This window comes from Eulemur rufifrons, chromosome 19 (genome assembly GCF_041146395.1).
Source record: "Eulemur rufifrons isolate Redbay chromosome 19, OSU_ERuf_1, whole genome shotgun sequence".
Taxonomy (NCBI): Eukaryota; Metazoa; Chordata; class Mammalia; order Primates; family Lemuridae; genus Eulemur; species Eulemur rufifrons.
Window position 1 is genome coordinate 58383157 of NC_091001.1, and position 20977 is coordinate 58404133.

Consider the following 20977-nt stretch of genomic DNA (forward strand, 5'->3'; position numbering starts at 1 on the left):
GGGTGATGTAGCTAGATATGGCAATGTAGGGGCAAAGGGTAGCTAATTTTCTCTCTTTGTCCCGAGAAGTGAGCTCAGGGATAAGAAACGGTGGGAGAACAGCAAAGAGCCTGTGAGATGGAGTCGGGAGTTTGGAGAGAGGGTGGTGATGGGGAAGGAATGCCCACAGCCCAAGGCGGGAAGGCATGGCCTCTGTGGAGTCCCTGGGTCAGAGGGTAGAGGAGCCTGGTTGGCTGTGGTGGGGAAATGGGGGCTCAAAACATGACAATCCTCCAAGGTAGATACCAATATGCCTTGTTTACAAACGAGGAAACCAAGGCACATTAAGGTTAAGTACCTTGCCCAAAGTCCAAAGTGGCAATGATGGAGCAGGCTTTGGACCCAGCCAGAAGGACTCTGTTACACTCCCTGGCCCACCTCACTATCAAAAGAGAAGGCCCAAGTCTGAGCCCCAGACTGCTTGCTGCTCATTCATCGGGAGAACACTCCAGTGCCCTCCTGCCCTTCACAGGGAATCGTGTGCACGTTCACAGGGACCTTTTGGAGTAAGTGCATCTGTGTTTTCTAACCGAGAGCTGAGAAAGGGGCAGAAGGAGCCTAGAAGGCCAAGAGGTAGGACCAGGAACCTCCTTATGGGTGTGAGAACTGGGGAACAGGGTCTGGGCTCCCTTCTGGGCCCTGTCCTGTTGCCCATGCAGGGATGTGGTGGACCCTGTGACCTGGAGGTTAGTGCCACAGTGGGTATTGGCCAAGGCCCACTCAGCCAGCCTGTGCCCAGGCATGGATGGGCCCATGAATCTGCACCCAGAATCTACCCCTACCCCATAGAGCTTAAGTGCTTTCCCCCTCTGCTTGTAACCAGCGTGGCCATGTCATCGCCCCGTGGTCTCAGGGAGCCTCCATTCTGACGGTGGAGGTAAAAACTCATTCACCAGGCTGTGTCAGGTGGCAGTGTGGGCTGTGCTCCATACGGCTTTCCATCGGGTTGGTGGTAGAGGCCTCCCTGTGGCGTGATGGGGCTGGATTTGTGGTGGCCTTTCTGGCCCTGCCCTCTCTGGAGATTGGGGCTCTGGGTTCCAGGTAAATGTGGTCACCTCTGTCCTCCCCGCCACACACACACATACACTGGTGCCCCAGGTCCCTCAAGGGAGACGTCCAGGGTCCAGTCTCTGGGCACTCCCGCTTGGCTGCCACAGGAGGCTGGACAGGGTGACCGCGAATGTCCCTCCCTCTGACTCTGGCAGCCGGTGTTCCCCACCTGGGAGGCTTTTGATCCATTTAATGAACCTCATGTCTCCCGGCAGCAGGAAGCGGCACCTTGGCTGAGGCTCCCTCCCCACATCCCTGCCTCTGTTTCTGTCTCTTCCTCCTTTGTGCCTCTTCCTCCCTTCCTTGACTCCTCTTGGGCTCTCCCCCACCCAGTCCCCTCGCTTCTCCCCACTATTCCCCCGGGGGGCTCGGGGGCTGCGGAGCGGGGCTGCACATACAAGCCGGAGCCATTGTTCAACAATCTGTTTTTGTCTTCATCTTGTTGGCAGGCGGCAGGAGAGGAGCAAAAGGTTAATGAGGCACTGTGCAGCGGGCTTACTGCGTGAACGGGCGGGCGGCGGGCGGGCGAGCCAGCCGTGGTGACAGGGAACTAATTAGGAGCAGTTTAACAGGAGGAAAAAGTGAAATCTCCTCTTCACCAACTGTCAATAATTAGCTGATTTGGTGAGGTTGAAATGTGTCCACAGAAGAAGGCAGGGCTTGTCTGTGGAAGGGGAAGGCGTGGGGAGTGGCGGCGGCCAGGGACTCAGCCCTGTCCCTAGGTGGTGTTGGGGCTGGGAGGCCATCCGCTGTCCCCCAGGCCTGCCTCTGCCCCTCTGGCTGGCATCCCTCAGCCTCAACTCTCTGTACAACCTTGGGTCTTAACCTCAAAGACCTCAGTTTCCCCAGCCGTAAAATGAGATGTTGGAACTAAGTTTCTTCCTGGCTCTGCCCAGTGAGATTCTGGAAGTGAAAACCGGAGCCGGGGCCTGAGTACTGGAGTCGGGAGAGCTGACACTGGGCCGAGTGACTTTGAGCCAGGCGCTGACCCTCAGGCACCTCCTCTCTGCAGCATGGCTGTGCCCGCTGAGGCCACTCTCTGGGGACAGGCGTGGCTTGTGAATGGTGCCAAGTGGTGAGTGGGCAGGGCCTTGGCCTTCCTTGGAACATGGCTCCTCGGTCCTCCCAGCAGCTGTAGGGCCGAGGGGGAGAGGAAAGATGGCGGTGCCTCTGGGCTGGGCTGCAGGCCGGGAGAGGGCCTGGCTGCTGCTGTAGGGGCTGGAGGCCCAGAGTGTGTGTCTCTCTTCCCTGCCCCAGCTGGTGCAGGGGTCCCTGGGGGCAACGAGGGGTGTTTCCTGTTTGCTCTGTTGCTTGTGTATTGGTTTGCTGGCCCCTGCCCTCTGGCCTTCCCTGACACCTCAGCAGAGGATCCTCTCCCCACCACTCCTGGCCCCTCCAGCTTTCGCCAAACACCTTGAATGGAAGAAAAGACATGTCATGGCGGTTAGCCCTGCCCACTCCCTACCCTCCCTTTCAGCAGAGCCCCTCCTCACCTCAGCTCTAGAGGGTGCTGGGGATTAGAAGGCATGTCATGTTCTGAGGAAGGCTAAAGCCCTGCCCATGTCCTCAGCACTATTTACCAGCCATGTCCGCCCTGGCCCAGAAGCGGGCTCTCAGAGGCCACACCCATGCTGCAGCTGAGGTGCGGGGCTCAGCTCAGACACCCCCTTCTCACTCCCCACCTACTCCTTCTTGCCTCTCCCATTATGGCTCTCAGAGTCAAGAGACAGAGGCGCGCCCTCCCTGTATGGGCAAAAATGTGCGCACCCCCAGCGGGTGCCAGAACCTCTACTCTCTCCCCAAACCCTCACCAGCCCTGAGGAAAACGGTGGTTTTGAACCAGCTTGGCTAGACAGCTGTGACCCACCAAAAGCAAATGTCTCCCCCAGCTTATCTCCCTTTCTCTGAGAAAGCATTTGAACTCCCAACCAAGAATGGGGAGGAGTTGGGAATAAGCTAAGGTCCACATTCAAGCTGTTTTAGAAATGGCCCCTCCTCCAGGAAGCCCTCCCTGATACACCTGGCTAGGGTCTGTCTCACCTCACCCATATAGATTCTGGTGGTGTGTTTCCAATGTCCCATCTCCCTCCTTGGGGCAACAGCCCTTTCTCCCTCCCTCAACATATAGGGTATTCCTGAGGCTGAGAACTGGCACTCTTTATCAATGCCTAATAAAGAACACGACCCATCTGGATTCACCTTGACTTTGTTGGTTCCTGCTTCACCCACTCTTCCAGGGCTGATGTGAGGCCAGAGACATGTCTAGGGGGCATCATGTCCCTCCTGAGTCCACAGCAGCGTTCACCGTCTCCCGTAGCAGGGGCCTCCTCCTCTCCAGTCTCAAACCCATCTCCTACTTTGCTTCGAGATGTTTGTTTGGGGTTTTTCTCGTTTACTGGTTTAATCAGTCCCTACTGAACTCCAAAGTGGGCTATTTTTGCCGTCAGAAATCTGCTGCCTCCCCGCCCGCTGCTTTCTTGGAGTTTGCCCACAGGACCCCCCAGGAGGGACGGATGGGAATGGCAAAGCCGCTCAGAGCCCAGGAACGCCAACGCCACCTGTCATGTTGCCTGTTCCCCACACCCCCACCCCAAACCTGCGCGTGCACACAGGCCCACACACACACACACACACACACGTGCACGTATGAACGTGCGCACATGCCCAGATGACAGGCCTCAGCGGGGCTGCCTGCAGCCTGTCCCTCCTGGGTCTCCTTTTCAGGACCTTCTGGAACACCTAACTGAATTCAGGACAAGGAGGGAGGAGGCTTGGTTGTGCAGAGCTTCCATTGAGAAGATTACAGGCATCGATATGTGCAAAGTCTTGGGAACGTGCCTGGCCCATAGCAAGAGCTCAGCCCCGGGTGCTGGCGTAACTGTGGGCCCTGCCCTCTTTATGCAGCCCCGTGGGGGGTTCCCAAGCCTCCAAAGGGCTCTCCCATCCCTTTCTTGATGTTATCCTCATGCCAGCCACAAGAGGTAGAAAATCTTCCCACTGCACATGTGGGGAAACTGAGGCCTCGAAGCTGAGGAGATAGAGGACAGAGAATGACGCTGACATCGGTCCACCAGAGGGCACCCAGGAATAGTGCAAAGCTCCACAATGGCCAGGGGTCCTGCGCAGCGGAGCTGGAAAAATATAAGGCAGGATTCTTGCGCTGGCGGCATTTCTGTTCAGTTTGATTCAAGTGTTCCTGAGGCACGGGGACACTGAGCTGCCTTGAGTGGCTTACAGGGGGGTGGGGCGGGGGCCGCTGTATCCACACCCGGCTAGAGGACAAGTCAGCCTGTGGCTAGGGGTGTGATGGAGGCGAGAACAGCTGCCAGGGGTGCCCAGAGGCAGCAGCAATGGGTCTGGTCTGAGAACATTAAGGGAGGCTTCCTGGAGGAGGCAGCCTTAGGGGATTAAAATATAGCCTGGACTCTGGCCTCAAAGCCTGTACCTACATTGTACAGAAAATGGAGGGCAGCTGGTGGGTGAGAGAGCTGGAGAATGTTCCAGAAGGCCTTGAGTGTCCAGCTGAGGAGTCCGACCTTCTCCAGCACCAAGGCTTGACCCGGGGTCCAGGCTTAGGCTTCGGCTGCTCCCCAGGCCAACCTGACACCCCTGCCATCCAAGGACGCTCAGGACGGCTCCTCCAAAGCTGGCCTGGATGTGTGTGTGTCTGGGCAGGACGTGAGGCCTGCCCCGCCCTGGTGAGGAAGGGTGGACTGTGGCTGCCCAGTGGGCAAGGTGGTCCCACACCTGGCCGAGACCTCAGGCAGACAGGGTCAGCCAGGTGCCAGCCTGGGCTTTGGACCCTGTGTCAATGTCGCCACCACCTGTGGACCCTCAGAGGCTCAGACCCCTGGCCAGGAGCAGGGGGTGGCTTTGAGCTATGTCACAGGGTCACGCTGAACACCCCACCCCCAGCCCTGTGCCTTTGAAAAGGAGGCAGCAAAGCCACCAGAAGAAAGGCAAGAAGGAGGAAGTTCTTTGTAGTAGGTAAAAGCCCCTGAGAATGGGGCACAGGCCAGGGGATCCAGTTTCCTGTTTATGTCTCAGCACCTTAGCTCCAGGTTCAAATATGTAAACTATCCACTGGCCGCTGGCTGGCTGCAGGTGCGTGTGTGCTCCCAGGCTGTAGAGGCAGAGGTGGCCCCACGTGCATTCCTGACTCTACGCCCCCACCTGCCCCCACCCGCAATGAGCCAGGACCCAGGTAAATAGCTCAAGGTTAACCCTTCCCACGCCATAAAGGAAGGGCGCCAGGCTGTTCTAGGGGCTCTGGAGCCAGCTGTGCCTCAGCGCGCTCAGGGGAGGCTGGGGACATGCTGGACATGTTGCTCCGAATCTGGGGACATCTCCTGGGAGGGGCAGCAGGGTCTGAGCGGGGTCTAGAGGAGGGGGTTGGCGCTCTGATATGGGGAGGGGGCATCCCTGTGAGGCTGTCTGGGAGCCAGGGAGCAGATTCTACCCGGGAGTCAGGGGTGCTAACAGGGCAACATTGCTTATTTTTGGGCAGGGTGGGCATGTTCCCAAGACCTTGCTTCTGGGACTGAAGGAGACCACCAGTCAGTGCTCCCCATCCCAGACACCTCCTCGCCAGCTGGCTGGCTCTCAGGGTCCTGCCTGCCCCGAGCTGGCAGCCCGGGGCTGGGTTGCCCCATCCCCTTCTCCCCAGAGAAGGGCCCTCAGAGCCAGTTTGTGGTCCCAACCAAGTCCCTGCCCTCTCCACCCCCTACTCTGGGGCTCTGGCCTTCAGCACTCCTCTCACTGAGCCTTGGCTCCTCCCTCCCTCCCTCCACAACCCCACCACCGGGGAGCCCCTGTGGCCACCACGCCATTTGTGTGGCTGCTGGCAGGGCACATAAAGCCAGCTTGGAGGTCAGCCCCTCCAAGCAGCACGGGGACCCTTTGTTCCTGCTGTGGGGCCTAGAGCTGGGTGGGACAGCAGGAGTTGGCAGCAGGCACTCTGGTGCTCGTAACCAGTACCTGAGTCACGTTCGTTTACCAGCAGGTCCAATGGCACTGCCAGGCCCGGCCTGCATGTGATTCCTTTGGAGGAGACTCGGCTCACACACACCTCAGAGAGGTGGTCTTCAAGGGAGACACTTGATTCTTGGTGGAGAGGGGAGGAAACGGCCTGCCTGGGCAAGCAGGCCACACAGGGGTCCCTGCCCCAGCCTCCCCGGCAGAACCCATGTGGTCCCAACACCAGCTGTGGCCAGAGGGCTAGAGGCATCCTGAAAAATGGCCAGTTGAGTTGGCCCAGGATCGGCACTGAGGGGGAGCTGGCACCACGGACCCCAGGAGGTCACCAAAGTCTAGTTGCCAAGAGCAAAGCTGCTCAGCCCTCATCAGAACCATTCTCAGAAAACTGTTTTCTTGGTGTCCATGGCTGCGTGGTGTCTGTGGCACCCTCTGTCACTGCTTGCGCTCCTTGGGCTGGTCCTCCAAGGCCGCCATCATGGACTTGTTCCCTTCACCCACCCTCAGATGGGCCTGTTCCCCAGGCCTTGGCACCCTCCCCTCCATCTGCTCTCCTGGGCAAGCTCCTCCACTCTGGAGGCTCTGGCTGTGTTCACACATCCCAGGCTCTCTCTCCTGCCCAGAGCTCCAGAACCCTGGACCCATCTGCCTCCCTCCTCTCCACTGGGGAACCCACAGGCACCCCAAACTCGACATGGCCACCCTGAGCCTACCACCCCGCACCCTGACCCATCCCCATCCCATATTCCCTGCCTCTGAGAGTGGCGTCACCAGCCACCCCAGCTCCTGAGCTAGAATTAGGAGTCATCCAATGCACAGTCATCCTCAACACCTCCCTCTCACCCCCACGTGGAATTGGTCATCAACTCCTGTGGGTCGCATCTTCAGGAAGGCTCCTCCTGTCTGCCCGCACTGGTAGCATCAGAGGGCAGGACCCGGCACCTCTCTTGTTCACACAGCTGCTCCCCAAGAGGCTTCCCTGCCCCCCTCACTTACCCCAGTCCATCCTCTACACCCTGTGTCACCAGAGACCTTTCTAATGCAGCCTGGCATATGGCCCACCCTTGCCCTGCTCAAAGTCCTTCTGTGGCTCCCACTGCCCTCAGATAAAATGCTGGCACCTTCATGTAGCTTCCAAGGTCCTGCCTTTCTCAGCCCCACCTCCATTTCCTGCCACATTTCCGATGCGTCCAGCAACGCCCCCACCCCCAAAACAGGCCATGCTGGCCAGTTAATGCTTTTCCCTTCTCCCAGCAAGCTTTGCCTGCCCTCCCCTATCAAAATCCTCTATTTTCTTCCTGGCCCACCTCCTCTGAGAGGTCTTCCTTCCTTGTTCCTTCAATAAATTGGAACCCCCAGCCCCTCCCGAGTTGCCATGGCACTTTGCTTGTCTCTCTGGAATCCATCTGCTTTCACTGACTCCTCCCTAGACTTCGAGCTTCTCAAGGGCATGGGCTGGTCTAGTCTTTCTCTGTGTTCCCCGCCCGGGTATATGGAGTTGGTGGCCGTAAACATCTGCTCACTTGAGGGCAGACTGAATTGAAATGAGAGAGAAAGCCTGAAATGCCAGCTCTGTCCCCAAGCCCCTGCTCCTGCTCCCTCAGCCGCCTCCCCCAGGAGCCCTCCCACTGCCTGCGTCTCCCCCTGCTCCTACCTGCTGCCCCCAGCACGGCAGGAAGCCCAGGGGAGCCTGGGGGTGCCAGGAGGGGAGGCCTCAGTCTCCCCGGGGCCAGCACACACTAGGGAGTGGGCACAGTGGCCCGTGGCCCTGGGCCGTGGTCCTCCGCGGTGGTGGTGAGCAGCCTCTCTGATTTTAATGTGGGCCTCAGTGCTTCAGTGAAAGCCGGCATGGGAAGTTGCTAATAATGGCACTAAAATAAAATATGCTACATCTGTTATGGGTAGCAGAACAAAATTAGCTGCTCACACCTCTGACATCCAAGATGTCTTAACTTAAAATACTCCTTGGCTTACTTTACATCATTTACTGATTATATTTAAAAGAAATACAATTTTGCAATTACTGTTCTTTCCAGTGTGATATCTATGCATCATTTTCCTTTTATGTTTATATATTTCTCCTTCATTAGTGCAGTCTGAAGGGTGATTAGGATTCTTCAAACATTTTACAGAGGTTAAACGTTGATTAAGATTTAATTATTACTGTAAATAGCTTGGAATGACATATGGTGCAAAAGCCTGACATATGTGCATTTGAATAAATGAAGTGCTATTTCCCAGGATGCCTCAGTAGCTGTTTAACAGCTTTCCCGAAGGGTTATGTTACACCTCATGGTAAGATTGCTGGGATGTTATATTTTGTTGGTTTTTGCAGCTGAAAGCTAAGAACAGTTTTCCAGTTTTTTAAAAACATTGAATATTTTAAATACCTAAATTGTTTTGCACAAATTTTTGCTAATTTGTCTAACTAGGTTAAACATTTTCAAAAGCATTTAGATTTTTAAGCGTGGGCGCTGTGCATTGTGTCAGTGGCAGCGTGGGGACGAGGGGAGCCGGCAGGGTGGAGGGGACTCGGGGGTGGTAGGGGTGCGGAGGGAGAAGGTGGTTTGAGGAGAGGGGGTGGGGAGGAGGCCTGGGCTCTGAGCCTAGCTCTCCTCTGCTCGGCCCTCTCAAGTGGCCAAAACCTGGGTATTAGAGTCCCAGGGACTACAGGGGAAGGGTCCCCTCTTCTTGAGGAGCCCCACCATGCCCACCAGCTCCAGTCCTCACCAAACTGCCTCTCGTCTAGACTCTGCTGTACACAGCCTGGGCCTCGCTGAGCTCTCTGAAGGCCAGGCCAGTCTGTGCCGCCTTCTGCCTACATCCCGGGGTTGTCGTGTCTGGACAGACAGCAGGTGCCTATGACTAAGTTCAGCCAAGCTAAGTTACAAAGGCCCAGTGCCTGGTGACTCTGTCAGGCTGGGGCCTTCTCCCTGAGGCAGCGCCTCCCCGCCGGCCCCCTCAGGCTGGGGGCTCAGGCAGGACCCTGGGCTCAGCCCCTGGAGATGAAGCCCAACATCTGGGCTGCTGTGGGGTCTCCAGGGGACCCTGTCCTCCCAGTGCCTGTGCCTCTTTGCTTTCCACCCATTTATACAACACTTAGGGAGCACCTACTGTGTACCAGCACTGTGCTGGGCTTTCAGGAATCAGGGTAACAAGATGGCATGTTCCCTGCCTTAGGGAGCTTGTGACCCAACGTGGAGGGGTCGGGGGTGTAACTGGGATAAAGTACAGGGAGCCACGCCCAACCTGGGCCAGGGCCTAAAGCTGAGACAGGAAAGACAAACGCAGACAGGGAGGAGCACGGGGTGGAGGGAGGGGCCCAGGGGTGGGGGCAGGACCGGAATCGGGAAGGTGCATCCCTGGCAGAGGGGGCAGCTCAGGCGAAGACTTGGGGAGAGACCAGTGTGTCTGAGGAGCCAAAATCAGTGTGTGTGCCCAAGTCTCCAGTACTAGGGCAAGGTGGCGCAGGAGTCTGGCTTGATCCCGGGAGTGGTGGGACATGGAGCCATTTGATGTGAGGAGAGGCGTGACCAGACTTCTGGTTTAGAGGCCGGCACTGGCCGTGGGGGATGAACTGAGTGGACGAGACCTTGGGGGAGGGAAAGAGACACAGAGCGGCTCCAGGGTCTCTGGCCAGAGTGCCATGGGGTGGTGGTGTCCTTCCCAAGATGGGGAGCTGGATTGGGGCCAGGGGAGATGGCGGATTCAGTTCCATTTCAGGCAGGTTGAGGGCAAGGCCAATGAGACATTGTAGGAAGGTTCCAGTAGGCAGACAGGCAGCTGTAGGCCTGAAGCTCAGGGGAGAACTGGTGTGGGAGTTGCCCAGGGGCATGTGCAGAGAAGGGGGCCTCTCCAGGCCGAACCCCAAGGATCCCGAGAAGTGTCCAATGGATGTCGGGAAATAAGGGGCAGCAGTGACCTTGGAGAGAAAGATTTTTGTGGAGTGTGTTGAGAACAGAAGCCAGATTTGCTGTGGGTTGAAAAGTCAGTAGGAGGTGAGGAGGTGGACACAGCCAGTGTAGACAGTTCTTTAAAGAAATGTGGTTGTTGGGGAGGATAGAGACCAGGCAGTAGCTGGAGCGTGACTCGGGGTGAAGGGGAGGTGTCATCAGAGGGGAGACTCTGCAAAGTGGAGAGAGAGGGAGGACAAAGCAGGAGGGCTCCGGGGTGGGCAGGGGAGGTGGAGCCACGTGGAGATCTGCCTTGGGAGAGGAGGGGAGGGCCGGCTGCCATGGAGTAGCAGGAGGGCAGGTGTAGGGCCACGTGTGGACACAGGTAGGCGGTGGGTCTGATGACAGAAAGCTGAGGAGCCCCTCTGTGGTGCCTGCAGTGTCTTCCCCTGAGGAAGAAGGCTCATCTGCTCAGGATGAGTGGGGACCGAGCGGGGTGGCTGAGGACGGCAGAGACGGGTTAAGGTGGCCTCTACAGAGCATGGGCAGTGAGGCGGGCCAGCGTGGTTGCGGCTGCTGTGAGGGTCCAGCCAAAGTCAGGGATGGTGAATTTTGAGTGGTCCCCATTACGTGGTCAGGTTCAAGTGTAGAGAGGGTGGAGGCATGGTTGGGCTTCTGCCAGTCAGGGGCTGGGCTAGGGAGTAGCTGGAGTGATGGTCCCAGGTATCCGGGTTGGGGGAAGATGTGATGACTGACAGGTAGGGAGTCTGGGGCCTGAGGTCTCAGTGGTCTAAAAATAGGAAGAAGAGTGGGGTGCTGGGAAGATAGGGGACTGACGGGTCCAATAGGGTCCCGTTTGGACTTAAAGAAGCTGGTGGAGCAGCCCTGGGTGGTGTCAGGTCCAGGGTGTGGCTGGAAGGGATGCTGTGAGCCCTGTGGTGGGAGGGTGGTAGAGAAGGAAGATGTGTCACTAGACAGGCATGTGGGCCCTGGCTGGGGCAGGGTGGGGGTGCGGAGGGGCAGAACTGCAGACACCAGGGGTCCCAGCTGCTGCTCCCTGCCTCCCCGCTGGCCCCTTCCCATTGCCCCACCTTCTCTCCCTGTTCTCTCTCCCCAGATTGAAACATCCCAGCTGGAGCCTGAGATTGCCCGGGCCACAAGCAGCCGGACAGTGGTGTACAACAAGGGGCTGTGAGTGGTGGCCGGCCGGCCTGGGGACAGATCACTGTTCAGGTTGGGGAGTTAGGGGCAGGGAAGGAGACTCGTGGGCTGCATCTGCAGGGAGGGGCGAGCTGACCCCAGCAGTCCTGGGCCACCTGGGGAGCACCCAGCCTGCAGTGGTAGGGAGACTAATCCATTTACATGTTAACATAGGGACAAGGAATTCTAACACATTTCCTACAGAAAATAATCAAGTGCATTTCTGGGCCTTACATGGGGTTGTCAAAACTCCACTCAGCACAATTATGTGCGAAGCTGAAAAGTTGTAGGGTGCCCATGGGGTAGAATTAGGATCCTTTTATACTTTGGTTTCTTTTTTATTTTTATTTTTTATCTAAATCAAGTCTGAGCCTTGGTCACAGCTGACCAGAAGTGGCAGTAGACAGGTGGTGGGGGCCCGAGTAGGCCTGGAAGCTGGGATGGTTTGGTGGCCATGCTGGTAGATTTAGGGTATTACAGTGGCCAGGCCAGATGGCTCCCAGGGCTGGAGAGGGCAGGGACGGGGAGGTGGTTTGCACACCACAGGAAGGTCCTCAGGAAGTGGCCCAGGGAATCCGGGAGCACTGGAGGCCTCTGGAAGATTCTACAGGCAGCTGGCTCTGAGTGTGGCCAGCCATCATCCATGCCATAGCTGCAAAACCAGTCCCTCTGAGTGAAGCACAGTGGTACTGGGGCTGGGGTCACCCTTTGCAGAGTTCTGACTGATTCAAGGCCCCTGCGATGACCCCAGCTCCAGGCAGGAGTCCCAAGAACAAATGACGCTTGGCAGGAACCATGGGCCTGCACTTGGTCTCTGCGGGACGCTCCTCCTTCCAGGACCCAGGCTGGAGGCTGAGGGTGGGGCTGGAGCTGGGCCAACTGCTGTCTGGGGAGCCTCTCCAGCCACTAAGGCTGCCTGCCCCATCCCCTCCTCCCTGAGTAGGGGGCGTCTCATGCCAGAGAGTGCCAATGCCCAGTCAAAGAGGCATCAACCCAGGAATGGCAGGCCCTGGCTTTGGCACGCATGGGCTGTGTGGCCTTGGACAAGTTCATTCCCTTCTCTGAGCCTCCAGAACCAGAGGATTGGATCGAGGGTTCCCACTGACTCTTCCGGCTAGACCTCGCCTTTGCCTGCCCTGCTCAGATGCTGGACATCCCACGCAAGTCCCCAGTGTGGACGCTGGACTGGGAAAGGGGCAGATCCCCTTGGGAATGGCCAGTGGTTGGCCTCTGAACCCGGACCTTGCCCTTCTGTGCACCCATATCCTAGGAGCACTTGACCTTTGCCTTTACAGACCTTTACAGTTCTAGAAAAGGAGGTGGTGTGGATGTCTGGGCCTGAGTGTGGGGCCACACCGCATGCCACCTGTCACCCCTGCAGCTCAGAGGCCCCTTGCCACTGGCTCCCATCGCTCTCCCGTTTGTGTGCCAGGAAGGAGAGAGCCCTTAAGAGGGCAGCAGGGTCTAAGTTTGGGGTGAGTGGAGTGACCCCTTTCTGAGAGGCCCAAACAAAGGGGAAGCACTGGCTTCAGTGTGCCCCTCGCCTCACCCCAACTGGAATGGCAGCCCTTGGCATGCAGCCCCTGGACCCGCTCCCTGGTGACTCCAGCTTGGGAGAGATCCAGGTGATCACATGTAAGAAAAGGCCAGTGCAGGGAAGCAGGGGCATGGCCACAGGTGGCCTCCCAGCATCTTAGGACAGGGGTAGTGTGTGAGGTGGGTCTTCTGTGGGCACTGACACCCTGTGCCCACCTGAAGCCCTGGTGCCACCTGCTGGCTCTGCAGGACACCACCCTGAGGGGCCTACCACACCCCCAAGGAGCGGGAGAGGGCATAGGTGGCACGGAGGACAAAGCAGCAGGGGGGGAGGGGCACCATCGCATTGGGGGGGCAGGTATTTTTGAGCCAGTCTCGCCATAATGTGAATGTGTCAGTGACCGCTGGGCTGGTCCCTAAGCCTGGGCATGTCTCGGTCCTCTTGAAAAGCTCAATCAAACTCCCCCTGCCCCCACCTGTCATAGGGTCTTATTCTTGTGCACTTTATCTTGGGACCAAAACTGCCTATCCCACCCCACCCCCTCCAGAAGCCGGGCAGAGACGCCCAGCCCCCACCCACCCCACCCCTGTGGCCTCAGCATCTCATAACCTATTTGCTTCGTCTCCGGATGATTTCCATCATGCTCCCAAATGCAAGTTCAGGTGAGCCGAGGGGGCTGCTCCTGTCGGTGTGCAGTGCAAAGGATCCTTATAGCTCAGGGTGATGGTGACAGAGGGACAGTGGGCCATGCTGCTAAGGCCTGGTCTGGCTTTGGAAAACCCCTCGGGGAAACGCTTGGCCAACACCCATGTGCCACTCTGCCGAGGCCAGAGGACAGGAGGTCTGATGGGCAGACTGCATCGTGACCAGGGCAGAGCCGAGCCTGGGCCCACAGTCAGGGTGGGGCTGGCCCAGCGGTGCCGGACACGAGGCTCACCACAGTGCTCCTCCAGCCTGGTGTCCCTGCCCGACCCTCCTCTGGGCTCTTCAAACATTCCCTCAGGCTCGGGGATGCCCTTCTCCCATTTCCAGACAGCAATCTGGGGGTACAGGGGGCCAGAAACTCGAGATATCCAGCTGGCTGCCGAGCAAGCTGGCCGACAGAGCCCTGTCCATGGCCTGACTGTGAGCCCGCTGTGTCCCCTCTGGGCCTCTGCGGGTTCTGAGGAGGAGAAAGGCCAGTGGTCAGATCTAAAATGGTCTTCCTGCCTTGGGCCGGCGTAAGGCCTCAGCACACAAGCCTCAGCCACTCCCAGGGGACTTTGCAGTGTCTTTTTAACCTTCTCAGAAAATTTCTCAATCTATGTGATTTACGTAATACTAATGAGCTGCGGACAATAAATGATGGATTTAAAGCACTGGGCGTGGCTTTGCGAGTTGTTGGGGGAAGCCGCGGGCACAGAAACAGTGGGGGAGGTAAGGGCTGCCCGAGGATTTTGTGGGACGCCCCGAGGAAGGTACAGACCCAGGTCCCAGGCCAGGCCAGCTGGGAGGCCCAGGGGGCAGGGGAGAGGAAGGGACGAAGACATGTGAGGGCAGAGGGGGCGAAACTCTGCAGGAAGACCCCCGTGCAGAGTCCTGACTGAGTGCTCCCTCAGGTACCCACCCGAGGAACTTGAGAAACAGGGAATTTGAGTAGATTCCCATACTGTTTATGTCCATGGGGCTGGGACAAGGGAGGGGACATTCCTGGACTGCCTGGGGCCAGGAGAGGCTTCCTAGGAAGAGAAGCTTTGAGCTGAGTGGAAAGGTGCCTACTGTCCGCAGCGTGCAAGGTACCAGCCCTGGGAGCTCTGCCCCCTCCTAACCCCTCCGCTGTCCCTTGGGGCCAGGACTGCAGAGAGGAGTGGGGGCAGAGGGTGGAAAGCCGCCATGGTTGGGGTCCAGCAGACCCTGGTTCCAGCCCCAGCTCGGCCCAGCATGACTGTGTGACTCCCAGCCAGTCACTTCCTTCATCCACTCATTCAGTCGGTCAGATGTTCGCCGAGCACCTTCTCTGTGTGCACTTCTCTCACTGAGCCTCGCTGTCCTTGTCTGTAAATGCCGAGAACAGCATCGCTCACTGGACTGCTGTAAGGATGGAGACACCAGGTGAGGAATGCACCCAGACTCACCTCTCACCCCTCCCAGGTCGGGGGGGGGGCTGCTCCCCTCCTGGACATTGGGCCTCCCTAGGAAGGTGGGAGAAGAGAAAGGGAGGGGGATGGGGAGGGTCTGCTCTCAAAGTGATACCTCTGGGTCAGGGGGCTTCTGGTCTCTGGGGAATTTCTTTTGCTAAGAGCCCCACAGGCCACGGCCCCCATCCGGGCGGAAATCCTTGACTCTCAGGACAGACACAAATCCCTCCTGGGAGCTGTTTGTTGTTTTTAGCTGGTTTGGGGGCTCAGCTCCTGCCCAGCCCTGAGATCATTAACACTCCAGGAATGTGGCCTCCCCTGCCCCCATCCCCACCTGCCTGGCCCATAGGGCCTCCCTCCTCCCACTCAGGCAGTGGTTAGGAGAGGCAGAATGCTGGGGGATGAGGACAGTGATGAGTGAGTGACTCTTTCCCCATGCCCTGGGGACCTGGCCTCATTTTCCGAATGGAGCCTCCCTTAGTCCCCTAGAGCTGCCGCTGCTCCTGCCATCTCACCCACCCCCTGCCTCTGATTACCTCCCAAAACAGGGATGCCTCAGCCACTTCCCCCAAGGCCTCATCCCCACATGCCCACCCTCCCTGCAGTACCAGTGGCCGAAGAGTGTTCATTCTCCATCCCGCCCAGTCAAGGCTGCTGCTGGCAGCTCGTCTAAGGCCAGAGCCTGCCCCCTTTCCAACAGGGACACCTCCTCTGCCACAGCGAGAATCTGAGGCCCCATCCCACTCCAGTTCCCTGGGCCTTATGGAAGGCGGAAAGAGGAAAAGAGGAGAACAAAAAAGGACAAGAGAAGGTGGACAAACAGACAGGTAGACAGGCACCAGACCCCCTCCTTGAAGACCCCATGCAAATCCTGAGGAAGTGAGGGAAGGAGGCTGCCCCAGGCCACCTGTTGGTGAGTCTTCACTTCATATGTAAGTATGGTGGACGGAGGGCAGTGCAGCGAGGGCCCTGACTCTAGCGGTGAACGGCAAGCAGCTCAGTGTTGTCGGAGAGCAGACAGCAAGACACAGGAGAGGCAGCGTGGCTCACTGCCACAGGGCCAAGGCCAGCTGGGAGCCGCTGGAGGCTACAGGTAGGGGAGTGGATTCTTCTGGCTACATCTGGAGGGCAGAGTAGGCCCCAGCGAGACTGGGGAGACCAGGTAAGAGGCCGGTGCAACAGTCAGGGAAGACGAGTCCTGGGACAGCGTGGAGGGGATGGGGACAGAGAAGTGAAGAGATTCCGGACTGCTCAGCTCTGAGATTGAGTCTGGGAAGGGTGGCAGAGAGGAGTCCAAGATGACCCCAGGTTCCCGGCTTGGGCAGCTGAGGAGATGGTGGTGCCATTTTTCTGGGCTGAGGAGCAGAGAAGGAAGAGCCAAGGCGCGCTGGTGTACAAGTCGTTAGAGGTTCCTGGGAGACGTGAGGAGACAATTAGGTGCGCTCCTCTGGAGCTCCGGAGGCAGGAAGGGATTGGAAATTTAGATTTGATGCTATCCATTTATAGAGAGCACCTGCAGCTGAAGGAACAGGATGTCACCAGGCGGAGTAGGTGGGGTGAGAAGAGGAAGACCTAGGATGGAGCCCTGAGGAGCCCCTGCTTCTGAGGCCTGGGCGGAGACAGGAGGCTCCAAGGAAGCTCAGCCACAGAGGGAGGTGTTAGGGGCTGAACGTGTCCTCCCAAAATTCATGTTGCAGTCCCAATGCTCAGGACTGCCGAACGTGTCTGTACTTGGAGATAGGTCTTCAAAGAAGCAATTAAGTTAAAATGAGGTCATTAGGGTAAGTTCTAATCCGATATGACTGGTGTCCTTATAAGAAGAGGAGATTTGGACACAGACATGCTAGAGGGAGAAGGCCATGAGAACGTGAAGTCACTGTCCCCAAGCCAAGGAGAGAGGCCTCAGAAGAAACCCCTGACCTCAGACTAGTAGCCTCCAGAATTGTGAGACGATAAAGTTCATTGTCGAAGCCACCCAGTCTGGGTGCTTTGCTATGGCAGCCCTAACACACTGATCCGAGAGGCGAGAGGAGGCGAGGAGAGCGTAGTATTCCCGAGGACAAGAGATGAGAGTGCTTCATGTAGAAGGAGTTGCCCATTACTTAACTGGTGCTGAGAGTTGAAGAAAGTCAAAGACCAAGGCGGGTCCCTCGAGGGACGTGGAGAGAATGGCCTCAGTGGAGTGTGGTCAGGGCAACAGCCAGATGTCCACGGGCTGAGGAGGCAGTAGGATGCCCACTGGCTGCCGGCAGAGGTAATTCCTCATGAAGTTTGGCTGCCAGTTGGTCAGGGAAACACAGCAATGGCTCGACATGACATGGAGCTGAGGGAGGGCTGAGAAGGGAGACTTTTGAGCAAGAGTCAGAAGAGACCATGACGGAAGGAAAGGGAAAGAACAACTCAGAACTGAGCCCCTGGTAGAATCCGGAGCCCAGGATGGTGTTGCGGGGGGCGGGGGGGGGAGCTGGGCAAGGAGGAGAGAAAGGGGCAGGTGGTGGCAGGAGGCGGGGGGGAGAGGAAGGGCTAGAGGCAGGCAGTGTGGGATTGAGGGTGGAAGTCAAGGCTGAAGCTAGCTCCCCTACCCGCCAGCCCCCATCTGCTCTGCACCCTTCTCCAGCTGCTCTCTGTCCCTGGAGGCTGACCCACGTGCACTTGCTCTCAGGCGTCCACCACTGGGAGTCACCTGCAGGACAATGGAGGCCTGGAGGAGAGGGTTTATCCATCCCGGTCCCGCCTGCCTTCGGTGGGCCTCTCTCTACTGAAGGCGGCAGCTCCTGTCTGGGGCCTTCTCTGGCCAGCTGTCTTCTCCAGGCTCCGGCAACTGCTCCTGACTCTTGCCTCTTCAGGCCTCAGGGCCATTTGGGCTCCCTCCCCATTGTTTTGTTTTGGTTTTTTTTTGTTTTTTTTTTTTTTTGAGACAGAGTCTCACTCTGTTGCCCGGGCTAGAGTGCTGTGGAGTCAGCCTAGTTCACAGGAACCTCAAGCAACTCCTGGGCTCAAGCAATCCTTCTGCCTCAGCCTCCCGAGTAAGTAGCTGGGACTACAGGCATGCACCACCATGCCCGGCTAATTTTTTTCTGTATATTTTCAGCTGTCCAGCTAATTTCTTTCTATTTTTTTTAGTAGAGATGGGGTCTCGCTCTTGCTCAGGGTGGTCTCGAACTCCTGAGTTCAAATGATCCGCCCGCCTCGGCCTCCCGGAGTGCTAGGATTATAGGTGTGAGCCACCGCGCCCGGCCCTTCCCCATTGTTACTGGCCCTGGAGTACTGCAGCACCCCTTGGGGGTTTCCCAAAACGTGTTCATTGTTCCTGTATTGAACTCTTCTCAAAGTGACCTGTCTGAAGGTTCCATCTGACTGTTGGCAAAGGTGTCCACTGGGGCGAGGTCTCAGCTGAGGCCGGGACCCCACATGTTGAGAAGCACCATCCCGAACGCTTGCCTGATGTCCTCATGGACTCAGCTGCAAGGGCAGGTGGCACAGTGGATCAAGCAGGCTTGTGATTTTGCCCGGCAGCTGAAACCAAGGACGAGCGGAACAGGACATGTTGGAGAGAGAGCAGAGGGGCCACGGCCAGAAGGGCCCCAGAAGGTCCCACGCTGATGTAGAGGGAAAGGTGAGCAAGTGAGTGGGAAGAACTTGCGGTCTGAGAGCCAAGGACATCTGAATGTACCATAGGAGAAGGCCCACTGCTGGGCTCTGATAAGCCCTGAGAGATGGTGGTGAGGAGAGGAGGGAAAGAGAGGCTGGGGTGCTGGGTGAGTTGTCCATGGAGACCCCAAGGTCTAGGGGGGCAGGAAGATCGCAAGCTGGTAGTCACAGTCTGACAAATGAGGGGTTGTGTCTGGGACGTGCAGTCCCCCACTGTACACATGCACAGCCACACACATGCACAGCCGTACGCCCACACACACCCACACAGTCACAGTCGCGCGCACGCCCACAGCCCTCCCAGACACTCCAAACACCCTCACATGCACTCACCCTCACACACCCCCCAGACAGCAGATGGGGCGCTCGGGTAATTGGTTAAACCTGTTCCGATGTCTGGCTCCGCCTTGGCAGCGCCCGTCTGACAGGAAAGCTGGCTGGGCCTGCACCGCTCAGCCTGCTGGCCACCCCTCCCCTCCCCTCCCCCTGCACGGCTGCCCTGGAGCAGGGGCTTCGGGAGAGCCCTGTGGGCCCTGCCGGCTCCCTCCCGGGCACAGCCCAGTTCACCTGGTGACAGCTCCCCGACGCCCCATGGGAAGCAATCGCCACACCTGTGAGCAGTGTTGGCGCAAGCCAAGTGCGGAGATGCTACGAGCTCAGGCCATGCTGCTGTGAAGGCCACGGGGACTGGCCCTGGAAAGTTCCATGGACAAGACGTGTAAAGATGAGTCCCTGAAGGTGAGGCATGCGGATTAGGCCGTGACAGTTAAGAACTCCCCTGTGTTCCCTCTACTTCGGCAGCGAGCGATTTGGTGTCCTACAGGTGTTCAGAATGCCTCTGCCCAGGTGATTCTGCAGGCCCAGGAGGCCAGCCCAGCCCGGGAATGGCAGACCAGGAGCTCTCAGGGAAGGCCCGGCCGAGCAGCCCCCACGTGCTGAGGACACTGGCGGGCCAGTGCCCACTGTCCTCACCCCAGCAGGGCCCTGCTCTCCAGGTGGGAGGAGCACGGGGGGGAGGGAAGGGAGCAGCAGTCCTTGTCTTCTTCCCTTCTCGGCTGCATCTGTGTCTCTTCGAGAGAGACTTTGGTTTGTTCCCTGGAGAGGGCCCAAAAACTCCCAAATTAGCAAACCTGGCAAGCCCACAGCTCAGAAAATAGTTCATCCTGATTCCATGTTTTTCAGGCTCACAGAAGCCTTTATTAATGAAGTCACAACACCAATATTTACCGTCTGCGGGGAGAGGCACAACATGGGGGATGGATGGGACTGCGGCAGGGACTCCCCGCCCCCCCCTCGCAGGCCTGGCCTAGGAAGATTGGCAGGTTTCCTTGGGTCCTTTCCAGCCCTTTATTTGGATGACAGGGGGTGCTCGGCTGTGATCTTCCTGGATCCCCACCCCCCACCAAATGAGACAGGATCTTGAGAGGAAAGGCTCTCACCCCTCTGCCCCCCACTGGGGCCTACAGGATGACTCTTCCTCTCACCCTCACCCCACCTGTGCGAACACGTGAGTCACCGTGCGGTTTAGCCTGGACTTAAGCAGGTTGAGACTTTCAAGATGTGAGGGATGCATTCCCGGTTGGCGGAGGGGGAGGGGGCACTGGGATGGGACAAAGCCCTTTGGTTTCTAGCATTGACTGGACACAAGTGAGGTGGGCAGAGAGTAGGGAGAGATGCTGAGAGTCCCCGCAGGACCTGGGTCTGTGTTCCCAGCAGAAGGACCTTGTGTGCTTGGATCTCTGCGTGTGGCCCAGGCAACAAGGCTGGACCTTTGACATCTTTCCGATGAGTTCAGCACGCTCAGCCACCTGCGGCGCGCTCCCCGGCATTCTATGTGGGAAGAACAGCGTCAGCAAAGGCACAGCACGGGGAAAACCGGTGGCTCATTTGGACAGAGATGGGTGGGACAGAAGCAGAGGGAACCAGGAGCAAGGCGGGAGAGGACAAGGGCGGGAAAGAAGAGGGTGCAGAGTGAGGGGCTTGGGAAGGGGTAACTCCGTCCTATTTATGGAGGGCCTCCTTTGACGTGGGCCTCATCCTTGACATTTGCAGAAGCCTCCTTATGTCCCCACTCCCCACAAAGGAGCAGACCCAGGCTGAGCTGGTGGCAGGGAGAGCCAGGGTGCTGCACTAGAGAGGTGTGTTGGGAAGCTGGTCTAGACTCAACAGACTAGATGGGAATGGATGGGACTGGGGAGGAGGAAGGAAGCTTGAGGAAGCTTCCCGGGTTTCCTCTACCTTGGGAAAGAGCATACGTGGCTAATGCTGTGTGCCAACGTGGGCAGTCCTGGAGAAGAACAGGTGGGGGACTGAGTCCAGCTGTGCACCTGTTGGGTGTGAGGTGCTGAGGGGCCTGGGTGCAGCAGGTGCTGGCTTGGTGGGTCTGCAGCTCAGGGAAGGTCAGCTAAAGACATAGACCAGGGTGCCAAAGAGTGGATGTGAACTGCTCCCTCCCCACCCCCCAGGCAGAGGGCACGATGAGGATGAAGGAGGAGCAAGGACCGACCCTGGAGTGG

The 20977-nt window shown here is 58.0% G+C and overlaps 1 protein-coding gene across 6 annotated transcripts in view; it reads left to right on the top strand.

The window, feature by feature from the left end:
* The window catches only part of SFXN5 (sideroflexin 5), a 111592-nt gene extending 99117 nt beyond the window's left edge, over positions 1–12475 (top strand). For 4 of the 6 annotated variants that reach the window (XM_069495107.1, XM_069495110.1, XM_069495112.1 and 1 more), the window contains one exon: positions 11074–11224. In XM_069495107.1, coding sequence (XP_069351208.1) covers positions 11074–11151 — 78 coding nt within the window. In that variant the 3' untranslated portion in view covers positions 11152–11224. Of the gene's footprint in view, positions 1–11073 lie in introns of all 6 variants that reach the window. The other 2 variants (XM_069495106.1, XM_069495108.1) reach the window with 1 other exon arrangement.
* The last annotated feature ends 8502 nt before the right edge of the window (positions 12476–20977 follow it).